This window comes from Branchiostoma floridae, chromosome 1 (assembly GCF_000003815.2).
Source record: "Branchiostoma floridae strain S238N-H82 chromosome 1, Bfl_VNyyK, whole genome shotgun sequence".
NCBI lineage: Eukaryota > Metazoa > Chordata > Leptocardii > Amphioxiformes > Branchiostomatidae > Branchiostoma > Branchiostoma floridae.
Genome location: NC_049979.1, coordinates 4737883 through 4750579, shown reverse-complemented (window position 1 = coordinate 4750579; position 12697 = coordinate 4737883). Strand labels below are relative to the sequence as shown.

General features: G+C 41.5%; 2 protein-coding genes across 2 annotated transcripts in view; one reads left to right on the top strand and one right to left on the bottom strand.

Annotated features, from left to right (window-relative positions):
* The window catches only part of LOC118422579 (matrix metalloproteinase-17-like), a 16185-nt gene extending 7523 nt beyond the window's left edge, over nt 1-8662 (top strand). The window contains exons 7-10 of the mRNA XM_035830218.1: nt 846-990; nt 5666-5802; nt 6463-6586; nt 6968-8662. Of these exons, the coding sequence (XP_035686111.1) occupies nt 846-990; nt 5666-5802; nt 6463-6586; nt 6968-7077 (516 nt within the window). The 3' untranslated portion in view covers nt 7078-8662. The remainder of the gene's footprint in view (nt 1-845; nt 991-5665; nt 5803-6462; nt 6587-6967) is intronic.
* Nucleotides 8663-9447: 785 nt separating this feature from the next.
* Nucleotides 9448-12697, bottom strand: part of LOC118422680 (unhealthy ribosome biogenesis protein 2 homolog) — a 3591-nt gene continuing 341 nt past the window's right edge. The window contains exons 2-4 of the mRNA XM_035830374.1: nt 12020-12150; nt 11498-11566; nt 9448-10740 (exon numbers count right to left, since the gene is read on the bottom strand). Coding sequence (XP_035686267.1) covers nt 10585-10740; nt 11498-11566; nt 12020-12150 — 356 coding nt within the window. The 3' untranslated portion in view covers nt 9448-10584. The remainder of the gene's footprint in view (nt 10741-11497; nt 11567-12019; nt 12151-12697) is intronic.

Below are 12697 nucleotides of genomic sequence, written 5' to 3'. Positions count from 1 at the left end.
TTTTTCACGTTTTTTTTTTAGTAGTTTTTATCGGGCTTTCTATCATGTTAGGGCGGACACAGTAAGAAAAAATGACAAAGTAGAAAGCCCGATAAAAACGACTAAAAAAAATGTTAAAAAACAGCCGGAGCCTAACCTCTGCTTGGCCGGACACAGTAAGAAAAAATGACAAAATAGAAAGCCTGATAAAAACGACTAAAAAAAAAACGTTAAAAACCAGCCGGAGCCTAACCTCTGCTTGGAGAGTAGCCACTGTGGCCTTGTTCCCTTTTCAATCAAGAATGGCAATATGAACATGATTGAACTGGCGAAAATTGTCTCTTAGTCTTACTGGAGGTTAACATAAGACAAACTAAGCCTTGGAGAGAGTGGTTGGATGCTTAGTCCTGTGGTTTAGCAGTACTTTTTTTTGCTTAATTTTTCTTTATTTTTTTGCCCGCGCGCATTACTTTTGGGGTCTCCAGAGGATGGGGTCATCCATAAGATTAAGTCGGTGTGGCCTTATGTCTAAGTCTGTTACCAATCCAAAATACATGACCATGGGTATTATTAATTTATGGGGTTCCAATAGCCTTATTTTACCCATCTTGAGTTATGTTGTGAAGAACAAAATCATGATATTGTTGTTAGCATCCGTTTGTCTCAGAAGACAGTGGAAGGCCTTTTTGCCTGGGCTGCACGGTGAAGGAGGGTTGTGCACTTCCTTCTCCACCCTCTCGTCTCTTCTGCACCCAAAATCACCATAAAAGGCATGATTAGTGACCTGATTTTTTTACTGGCAACAATGTTGTAATGTTATACATTTTGTCTTTTTATCAAAACCTTCTCCCCTGTACCCGCAATAGGGCATCTACACATTCCGGCGCCACATGTGGGAGCACGGCGCGGAACCCAAGCTGTTGATCACCCAGCAGGTGTGGAGAGGGCTGCCAGACAAGATCGACGCTGCCTACACCCGACCACAGGACGACAAAATCATCTTCTTCAGTGGTGAGCAGTTTGTGGAAATGAAAGAGAGAAGTTCAAAATATTTGCTTGAAAAGTTTATTGACAGTTCTCAGTTTCTTACCATTTGGTGAAACCACCAAACAATGCTGCAGGTATGTAAGCGTGCTGACTGACACGCTATAACGTCGCTATGACGTGCACAGGGGACACGCAGTGACGGCAGTCATGAGGTGCTGTATTGGGCACCAAGAACGGCTGTCTTTTATGAGTCTTTTATTGCATCCAGACGATGTAAAGTGTAGAGACTTGACTTGAAAATACCTTATAATCGCCTTTTATTTATTTTTTTATATGAAGAATGACAAAGCCTGGGAAAAAATGATCGAGTTTGCGAAGTTCGTGGGTCGGGTGGGCGCCGCGGATTGGAGAGAGTTTGACGAATCCATTCTGCAAATAAAAAAAGGAACGAACACCAGAATTTATAAATTTTACCTTTCCCCTAATTTTTAGATGTTATGCCAAGCGTTTTGCACCGATTGGTTGCTGATAGACCTGTGTAAAATCGTATCCGCCGCGCAGTGCACGGCACGGAAGAACCGCCATGACTGATACGAACCGGTTTGAAGGAAAGCTAGCCACTTATTCTACACACACATCTAGCATGGGTTGGTGTGCGTTTCATTTGTCCATCGATTTCAGGTTGTTTTGCCGAGAACCAGAGGTTGCATAAAAGTATTTTGGTACTAAAAACTTTGTTTGTAAATCATAGATGTTTCATAATATAACGTCAACACACACAGTGGCACACATTGAACTTGCCAGTCCGACCGTCAGCATGTGACGGCAGGCACGCCAGGACGCCGTTATGGCGTGTTGAGCCGCGCAAAAGGACGGACATACACACGCCAACAGTTTGGAGCCTTAGCATGCAGCATTTGCACATCAATATGGCATTAGATTTTCCTTTTTGAGATTATTCTCTGTTTTTGTGTGTGTAGATCTCTTTTTTTTGGTATGCTAATTTCACTAAGCCGACCCGGTTGTCTCCCGTTATTGCGTGTTGAGGCGCACGCCAAAACGGGTTACACTAAATGCAATTTTGTTATCATGTCAAGACGATGGTAAAGTAGTTTTTTTTCACTCTGTGCACTCTCTTGTTGAAATAATTGAGTCAATGTTTTCCTAGTCATACTCTTCAGTTTATAAAATAGCGTGTTGAGCAGCCCGGAAAAAAACAATCAATAGATATGCACAATGTGTGCCCTTGAACACTTGAATAATTTAGCACGTTTAGCGTACATTTGTATTTTGTTGTCTTAAATGTCATACTTTTCGTACCCCAAAACTTCCTAGCCGGGCCTCTGATTGGAAATGGGTCTGGTATTATCACCGACCACGTCCACGCGCACAACATAATATTTGCGAGCATGAGCCAGAGTTTACGCTTCGAGTCTTCCTTTCACAAGCCAGATGCATACAGACAAGTCATAAACTACACATCTTCTATACTTGATTCTTTATTATGAACTGGTTTACTTGATAACAAAACCTTGTGACTCAAATTTCAATATTTTTTTCTTTCTTTAGCAGATACTCTAACGCCGGAGGCGCTGGCGGGCCACGCTGCATGTCGGCCCGTCTGGTGCACCAGGAGCGCCCGCTTGCTTCCTGTAAATGATAATCTCAAGAATGGCTGACTGTTCGTTCAAATCAATGTTATGAACCGATGTTAGGAAACTAGGCTAGGAAACTACGTAAAAATTATTCTAATCTACTTGGTCTTTGTATGAATATCTTGTTTTCTGGTTTACATTTAAAGCTTACCACTTCCTTGCACCAATGCTTGCACCGACACGCACACACACACAAAAAAGACTCTGGTCTAACCAAGGACGGAGGGAGTCGTTTCGTTACATCGAGGGTTGAGAGTTTTCTTCAATTCTTGGGGGCTTGTTGGCCCTACAGCCAAGAAGTTTGCTATTGTAGGCTCTGAAAACATTTTGTAGGAGTTTCCCTGAAAAATCTTTTCCCTATCATGATTCATGTCCTTTCCCGTCTTTCTGGACGCTTTCCCCACATGTGATTTCCTTTTACATTTTTGATGATTTTCCTTCAGACGATGTACATGTATAATTTACTTTTCCAAGTGATTACACGCAATAATCTGTGACTTTTCTGTGTTATGTATAAATTTGAGCAATGAGCATATATGAGGCGATGTGTACAATAATTCATAATTAAATGCTTTCAGTCTCGTTTGTATATAGCGCAGTAAAGAAACTACAAATGATACTGGCCGGCACATTTGTTCTTTGACTGGCGACGCACGCACTTTCGTGGGCAGCCTCACGTCTTGTCCGTCCCGCGCCAATAAATTGACAATAAAACGAGATCCAATATCCCTTCAAAGTGCATATTTCAGGCTGATACCCCTTCTTACCACTTTTCTTACAAAACACTGTCCATGTACCAGTTTAAAGGGAGAAAATATAATGTTTGTGGCATTTCCTACAAGGCGCACAAATATTTTCTTCTACCGACAACTGATGCTAGACCGTCATGCATCGCGTGATAGGCGGTAGTGCTGTCAAAATTGATTGATTTTGTCGTCGGCGCGGTACATATGATACTAGATCAAAGCACCGACACCCAGTACAGCTTGGATGTAGCGAACTTCTATATATTGACTATGAGGATTCCCACGATCTAGGGGACGTTCTAACAGTAATAGCAGGGGGAGAATCACATAAAGAAATATGAAATAAACTCTTTCAAAAGATAAGTAATTTGGCCAGCTTCCTTTGAATATGTAGCAACATTTCACAACCGTATGAAATATTTCAATTGGCATTTTGTTTACTTCAATGAACTTAACCAGGACAATCCCCTATAATAATAGACCTTTCCAATTTTTACCGGGCAGGTACGCTCAGTTCTATTCAAGTTACCACATGTATTTCTAGATAAGCTGATATTCCTTAGTTTAGCCATCGCTAGCTGTGTAGCTACATCGGTAGCTAGGAATTTGGGTTTCATGGCTGGTAGTCAAGGGCGCAACTCTGCATGAAGACCTACCTGATGACCCTACCTGTTCCTGACAGCGCTCTTGGGTTGGAACTGGGTCGGAAAGTCGCCATCGGACGTTCCTGGTCATCGGGCAGTCGACCGAAACACAATCAACGGACAGACATTTCCCGTTTCTGGTCGCCCAAACCCGCTAAAAAAGTGCCGTATAAAGTCGATGTACTTTATAACCCGTTTCCTTGTGCAGGTTAACACACGGCAGCGACAGTGTAACGAAACAAAAGTAAAAAATGTAAGGATGTGAAATTTTCTTAATTGCGAAAATTGCGTGTAGTCTTTGTACAATTTTAATTGTAAAAACATTTTTTAAAGATATAAGTCATTTTTTACCTCCGTGGCTCGAGTATCCCCATGAAATAGGACCGTCACAGCGTTTCACTGGGCACCCTCCAACGCCGTCGTGGCGTTCAGGGGGACGCATTACGACGATGAAACACAGCGCTGATTAAAGATTCGGCTTTTCCAACATAACTTCCCAAATTCATAACATAAATTGTCAGTGAGATATAGAGACTACGCACTATACACTTTATTTTGTTCATACTTCATACACTTGCGCATCCAGGCAATTTACGCCGTATCGTCGCAATCTGTAACACAATAAGTGGCTAGCTTCTGTCCAAAGCAGCTGATTTTCAAACCAAAATGCCGGGCCTCCCCCCGTGAATCCGACGCACCGGGCAGGTTATACAGCTCTTATTAGCAAATTTAGACAAGAAAAGACACGGAACTTTACACTAGGATATTACAAAGAAAGTATAGATTACGGCATGTAGGTGTTATTTCCTTTATTTTGCCGAAGGAATCGCTGATCGATCTCCGCCGCCCATCCTGTGTGACGGGTGACCGACGTTACGAACTTGTCAAAACATCGATGTTTTCCGAAGCTCTGCCATTCATAAATATTAAAATATTGTAAAATATGACTGTAAAACTATTTTAGTGCAAAGTTACTATCTGTTCCCGCCTTATCATAATATGAATACAGTAAATGACAGCCGTTCTTGGTGCCCCAAACAGCACCTCATGACTGCCGTCACTGCGTGTCCCCTGTGCACGTCATAGCGACGTTATAGCGTGTCAGTCAGCACGCTTACATACCTCAATGCTGCCTACACCCGACCACAGGACGATAAAATCATCTTCTTCAGTGGTGAGGGGTTTGTGGAAAAAAGTTCAAAATGTTTGCTTGAAAAGTTTATTGACAGTTCTCAGTTTCTTACCATTTGGTGAAACCACCAAACAATGCTGCCTACACCCGACCACACGATAAAATCGTCTTCTTCAGTGGTGAGGGGTTTGTGGAAAAAAGTTCAAAATGTTTGCTTGAAAAGTAAGTATCTTCTGGTGTAATTCTTTCCTTTGCACTGGCTTTGTCTAGTTTATATGGCACCGATAGTATTTGTTTCATTTTGCACGGATTAAGGCGGCAGATGGTTATCGAAACGTTTACAGAAGATTTAAAGAAGGCTGTGTAACAAAGAAGACTTTGTTCAAAAGTTCTGTTTCTTATCATTTCATGAAACCACCAAATATACTGTACATCTGCTAGCTTGTCAGTCATTTTTCCTGAAGACTTGTGTCATGAATTCTTTTTTAATTAATGACATATCACTGTGTTGATTCCCTGTAGGTGCCCAGTACTGGTTGTTTGATGGTGCTAACATGGCGCCAGGTTTCCCACGGCCCATCTCAGACTTTGGCCTGCCCACGGATGATGTGGATGCTGCTGTTGCCTGGAGACCAACTAAAAAGACTTATTTCTTTAAGGTAAGGCAGTGTGCCAACTGCAGGGTTGCACAAGTTTTCCAAAGTTCACTTGTCCTATTGGGCAACCGCATAAAAGATTTTACTTGCCTGAACCAACTTTTCACTTGCCTAAAATTCAAATGTCACTTTTATATGCATTTTGACTCCCAGTATTGGACTCCTTATCATTGCCTCTATTTTTCTATGTTGACCATTGCTTGATGTCATGACAGTGACAAGTACATCAAAATCTTGTTTGATGGAGAAATCTTACTTGCCTGATTGGGCAAGTGGGGTAGGTCATGCACTTGCCCGATCAGCACGTTCACTTGCCCCGGACAATAGGACTAGTGGACTTGTCCAACCCTGCAACTGTGGTTATTTTTCCAAGGTAAACTACATTTACTTTTGTTGGAAGAAAGGGGTGGTGTAGCTCAAACATTCTGTGTTTGCTCAAGCCTTGAAGAGGCTTACTGGTATTGTTTTAACACTCTCACACTGTGCTCGCTGCTTTGCTGTGATAGGATTTAAGGCTTGCAGTGATATGCTGGCATGCAAAATATTTACTGGCACTCTGCTAGAAATCAACTGAAGAAAAAAATTTGTCAAAGAGCCGCACATATGAATTATGAATCAAATGCCCATTGGAAGTCTTATGAAAGGAATTTATATTGTTGACAGGGAGACCTGTACTGGAGATACAACGAGGAGACGAAGACCCTGGACCCAGGCTACCCCCGACCCGTCAGCATGTGGCACGGCGTGCCGTCTAGTCCTGACTGTGCTTCAGACCTGGGCGAGGATGGTAAGTAAGGCTAACGTCACATTTCCGCTCAAATTGGGGCCAGGACGGGCTGTTTATGGAAACAAAAAATAAAAATGTCATGCCCAGGACAATACACTTTTACTTCTTGTGTAGTTTGGTGTTTTTCCAATAGCTGCTTGGTGGGCCATGGTTTGGAAATGTGAGGTAGGCCTAACTAGTAGTTCAACTGCAAAACTCTTTCCAAAAGGCTGAGTGGTTAACAGAGAAATCACTATTTTTAAAGTCTTGGTATGACTCGGCCGGGATCAAACACACTCTACCTACTTGGCCATTGCACTGCTTTTATGTACTGGTAGATGCTTACAAAAGCTATTTGAGTGACATCCAATTTCTAAGAGCTGTTTGCAAATGTTCTTTCAGGTGAAGTTTATTTCTTCCGTGGAAGGAACTACTGGAAGTACAGCAGCCATCATCTCAAGGTGAAAAGAGGCTACCCGAGGTCCATAGCCGAAGACTGGATGGGCTGTTAGTTACATTGCTGTTCGGGGCTGATTGGCAATTAAATCAGGCTACAGTGCCAGACTGTCTCTTGTCTTCTGCACTATTGATACTGCAGAGCATATTTGTATAGTCTATGTTTGAAGTGAAACCAGCAAGACAACAGACAGTGAATGTGTTAAACATATGAAGTCCATGTAGACCTAGGTATTCTAAATGACATGACAACAGTGATTGTGTTGTGACATTTCAATGAGAGCCTGTCAGTGAACATTTTGCTTTCTAAAGATGACACCATATCAACATGGCAGCCCTTTAGAAGAACTCACTGTATCAAGTACTTGTTACCTTTTGAATTACGTGGTCCAGACCACAACCTGAACTTTTGGGGCAACTCTCTGCTAGGGGTTACACTACGAGAGCCAGTTTGGTTCTCTGTTGTTTCACCAATACGCCACAACTCCACACTAGTGTATCTACTACTAGTGACAGGCAGAGAGGACCCATATTCGTTAGGCCAACTACTTGGTCTCCTCAGTGCTCCAACTGGAATGTCATATGTCACAAACGTCTCATAGCTCTTGGCACGGGGCACCTCTTCTGTTTGGGTCTGTACATTACGGTACAAGCCCTTGTCTTTCTTCCAGGTGCCCTTGTGTAGAGTCATGGCACCTAAACGTCGCCTCTCTTTCTCCAGATCTACATGGAACCGCAGTTTTTGTATTTCTTTCCTGACGTCCTGCAGTGTTGCGAGGGTGTCAGACTGCTGTTTGAGGGAGGCCTCCTCTGTTTTTACTGCCTTTTCTGCCTTCTCTTTGGCATCTTGCAGGTTCAGCCTTGCTTTCCTACGCACATCGCACACGTCAGACATCACCCCTCTGAGCTGGCGGATTTCAGACTGAACCGTGGAAAGTTTTGCCTTTTCTTCCTTCTGATGTTCAATGCGTTGGAGAATACGATTTGTCTTCCTGTGCTCCCTTGAGAGCTTGTCTTGCAGGCGAGCCAGTTGGATTTCAAGTTTCCTGCTTCTCTGCGAGGTAGCCTGCAGCTTTCTCTTCTTTGCCTCCTCAGTTTCTGACAGAAAATTCCCAGTTCTTGGGTCTGGGATGTGAGAAGATCGAATGCTCGGCCACTTGTTCAGTTGACCAAATGCAGCTGTCAACTCAGTGATTTCACATCCATCTTCTGAGGTCAGTAACACTGCTAGGACAGATTCCTTACCTGCCTCCATCTGTGATGATCATACAGACAGATGTAAACTTACAACAAAGAGAGCATACATTTCTGCATAGACTGTTAAAATTTCTTACTATAATGACATAATGTAACGTTACTGGAATCACAATCATGTGTAACTTATTTTCAAATAGCAACTGAGAACTAGATTTAATATGGATGAAAGTTAGATTACCTCAATGGATTGTTCAAGATTTGCTTGACTGTACATATAATTATTATTTTTTATATCAACTGTCATCTCTTCAAACTTTTAATGTAAAAGAAAATATGGCACACCAGATATTGTTATTGTCAATACTTCTGATGCCATCCACATAAGTCCAACATGTACCTGAACCTCATGTTGTATGTTACCAATAAATGTTTTTTCTTCACGTCTTCTTCTCTGTAATTACTTAACATTTTCAAAATGATGACATTGCAATACATGTACTGTACATGAAGCTGGAATTTACTAGAGTTACAAATGTAGGAGAAATGACTCAATATAAAAAACAAAATGTTTTACCGAACCAGACCCGTTGATGTTATGTATTCCGACCTGTTATGTACATGTCAAATACTACATGTATTATGATATTATGCATGTAAGTATGCACATGTAGTAGCACACTAATTTACTCTCCAAACAAAATGTACATGTTGTGTCATATTTTTAGGATAACTCAGCTGGGTGTAACAGAAATACATGTCAATCTAACAAAATGCAGCCTGTGTATGCAATGAATTGAAGGAAACTTTGCCAAATATAAGACCAAAAAACACCTGGGAAAAGTCGTTTTTGAGCTTTTTTTGTACCTATATGATTTACTGGGAATGTGGATTTAAACTGTCCATTCTAAGCAAATAGGTATGTAGTAATTTTTAAAAACTCAGATCTGCAACATGCTGAATTTGTGGAAATGTGAATTAGAGCACAATCCTGGAGCAAAGCAGTTTACATACCTGTGGTACTGTGGAGTTTTCTTCCACCCAGGAGGAGAGGTTGTTGAAATGGAAGTGCAAAAATTTTCTCAGTGTAGTCAGAACACTTTCACACAGAACCTGCTGCTGATTCAATGTCATCTGTCACGTGTGGCTCGTCTCTGGGGAGGATTCTGTGTTTAAACACTCGCATGGTATTTAGGGCACTGCCTAAGTGTCATCACTGACAACAATAGGTCTGTCAATTTTATGGTTTACTATAATGTCATAGCGCTCATCAAATTGCAACTAGTAAACGTTGTAACAATGCCACAATCTTATAATACCACATAAATCTAAACCGTTGTAGCAAACGGAAACAACTGACTAGCATTTATTGTTAAGGAAGAAATTCCCTTTGGACCAAAATTGATCATCAAACAAAGTACCATATTATCGAATTGTTGCTAAGCTCTAAATACAACTTAGACTTTAATTCAATGCAGTATTTACATTGCAACTTGTTTATTGCTATTGACCAGTTTAATATTCCACAACAATGTATAGCTGAAAACAGTTTGTTTCTATCACTTCACAGTTTTGATAATAAAATTTCTCTCATACCTGATTAAAATAATCTATCAGCATTGAGTAAATAAGTTATTGAGTGGAAATCATTTGCCCTGGGCCATTACTTCTTGTCAGCTATTTCCAGGTCAGCTTTCTGATGTGACATTTATTTTATTCCACATACTGAACAGATGATAATATATTACTCCTCCGTGAGGGCATCTGGATAATAACAACCACCCACACAACCCAGCATGGATGACTATACCTGTATTACTGTAAATGCATTTAAGTTTGTGGGGATTTAATTTCATGGTAGCGGGAAAATTACTTTTTGCAGTGGTTTTAATTTCACGGTAGCACCATGCACTGAAGTCTCTTACTGCCATGGAAAAATGTTTGCGGTGGTTTTAAGTTCGCAGTGAAGCAGCCACTGCAAAAACTGTGAATATTAAACCAGCGTGAAAGTTTCTGCATTTACAGTATGTGGACTGTGGAGTGTTTGGTACAAGAACATGAGAGACAACTAGATGCTTGTGCGTCATATTTATTAGTCATAATTGTTTAATCATACATCGTTATGATACACTGTACTATGATACCACAAAAGCTTAAGACCTTTTTACCACTATACTGTATACACGTGTGTTCACATTTTTCCTCTGTACTTGTGATATCTGCTATAGTCTGTATGGAGTGCCTTGTATATCTCTCTGAGCCCAGGGTCCAGGGCTGTATTCACACTTTTCCCCTGTACTTGTGATATCTTCTATAGTCCATATGGAGTGCCTTGTATATCTCCCTGAGCCCAGGGTCCAGGGCTGTGTTCACACTTTTCCTCTGTACTTGTGATATCTGCTGTAGTCCGTATGGAGTGCCTTGTATATCTCCCTGAGCCCAGGGTCCAGGGCTGTGCCCAGCAGTTTGCTGCCATGCATGCCACAAACGTCCAGCAGCAGGTACACTGATGGCACCAAGGATTTCTGTGAGAAGAAAAAATGTATTAGACGAGTAAAATGGCAAAAATACATCCTCTAAGGCTAAGGTCCCATTTCTGAAATGGGGCCCAGCCGAGATGTCTGCGGAACACGCACTCACTCACTAACTCACTCTCTGGTTTAACGTCTCCGGAAACGAAAAATAAAAGTGTTTACCCAGGAATATACACAGATTTATGCTCCTGACTATTGTTTTACGTTCTGTGTGTTTTGTTGCCTTATCATATTTTTTGTTTCTGAAGGCTACACAGCTGGGCATTGGGTTGGGAATTGGGACCTAGGCCTTACTAAGGGTGAAGAGGGCTCTAAAAGGAACTAATTTAAAATGATTGTGTCTCTTTTTTATGTCGTTGGAGTATACATGGAGCATAAGGTAGAAACTTGAGAAGGGCTGGAACGGAAGGTGATGTGTATTTCATTCATGTCATACCCACCTGAGAAAACACATATTTCGATGCAAAATGCACCAGGAGTTAAGAAAATTTGGTGCCCTCAAACAAAAATTGTTACAACAGCAATTCTAACGTCCAAATCAGGTACTAGAATTTCCGACCGCGCCACACTCGTCGTGCACAGAGTACGTTCAAATTATTTGATGGAAGCCTGTGTGATAAAACTTCGAAGCCTGTGTGATACGGCTTTTTACATCCGGTCCGGAATACCCGTATCGGAACGTTATGGCGGCCCAGGTATGACAGAAATACAAGTCTGGTAATCACAGCTCATAGATTAAAGCTCTTACCTTAACGTCAGGATGTAATGTTCCATGCTGCAGCTCACTCACATACTCTGCCACCAGGAATGCTGCAGTCTGCAAGATTAACAATCAGCAAGTCATTAACATACCTGTAGTAACTGCCAGACGTTCTTGCGGTATCATAATATTGAGAATGTAATTTCTATGATATGCATTGATAATGATGATGAATTTGATTTTATTGGACATGACAAAATGGTTGGACCACGTGGCACAATCGGCAGCATGTTTGACTCAGGTCCAGAATGTCCTGAGTTTGAACCCCGCTGTGTCACCTATCTTGTGCCCTTAGGAAAGACACTTTACACGACTTTCCTCACTTCATTCAAGTGAAAAAATGACTATATAGGCTACAAAGGTCTTCAGCAAGTTGAAGTTGGTAGCCTCAAAACGAAAGAAGAAGAAGAAGAAGAAGAAAATACCATGCATTTTTATCAGCTTCAACATCCCTATCATTGAGGAAGCATACAAAGAAAATGAAATATCATAGCAAAAAGACACCAGTACCCTTGTCAGGTCTACTTTCTGCACCAGTGCTGCCACCAGTCTCTCAAAGTCTCCCGCACACAGGACGACATCAGCACTGTCCACTGATCCCTTGTTTTGTCTTCCCTCATGAACAAGAGCCACTAGCAATGGTACACTGCAGTTAAGGTGGTATATACATGGGACAGTGCGGCTTCAAAAATTTTTACAAACATCTTAGACATGAAAATGATGTTCTTGAGTCCTATGATTCATCATGTACATAAAGGGTTAATGCCCCGCCCTGAGGTGTATATGGTGAGATAATCCCTGGTCAGGTGCGATAACCACCAAATAAACCACGTGTGAGCGTACCGAGGATAAGGTGGGGCATTAACGTTACTATCATATAGCCTATCCAAACTGATTTGGCATTGTTGTTGTTTCACGTACAGTCACGTTTCACTTACAGTGGCATTTTATGGTACAGCCCGGGATTCCATAGTTCAATTCAATCTACTCGAACTCGCTTGCGTGTGCAGTTGTCGAAAATTCGAACAACTGCGGTTGCGCGCTTGCAGTTCTTTTGTTCGAATTGACGAATAAAGCTGAAAAAGTGTTTTGACGTTACAGCCTGATAACCCATAGGAAATGGGGGCCTCTGATTGGCCAACTCCATCTGGCTATATGATAATAGAAATTAATAGCTGGGTTAACATG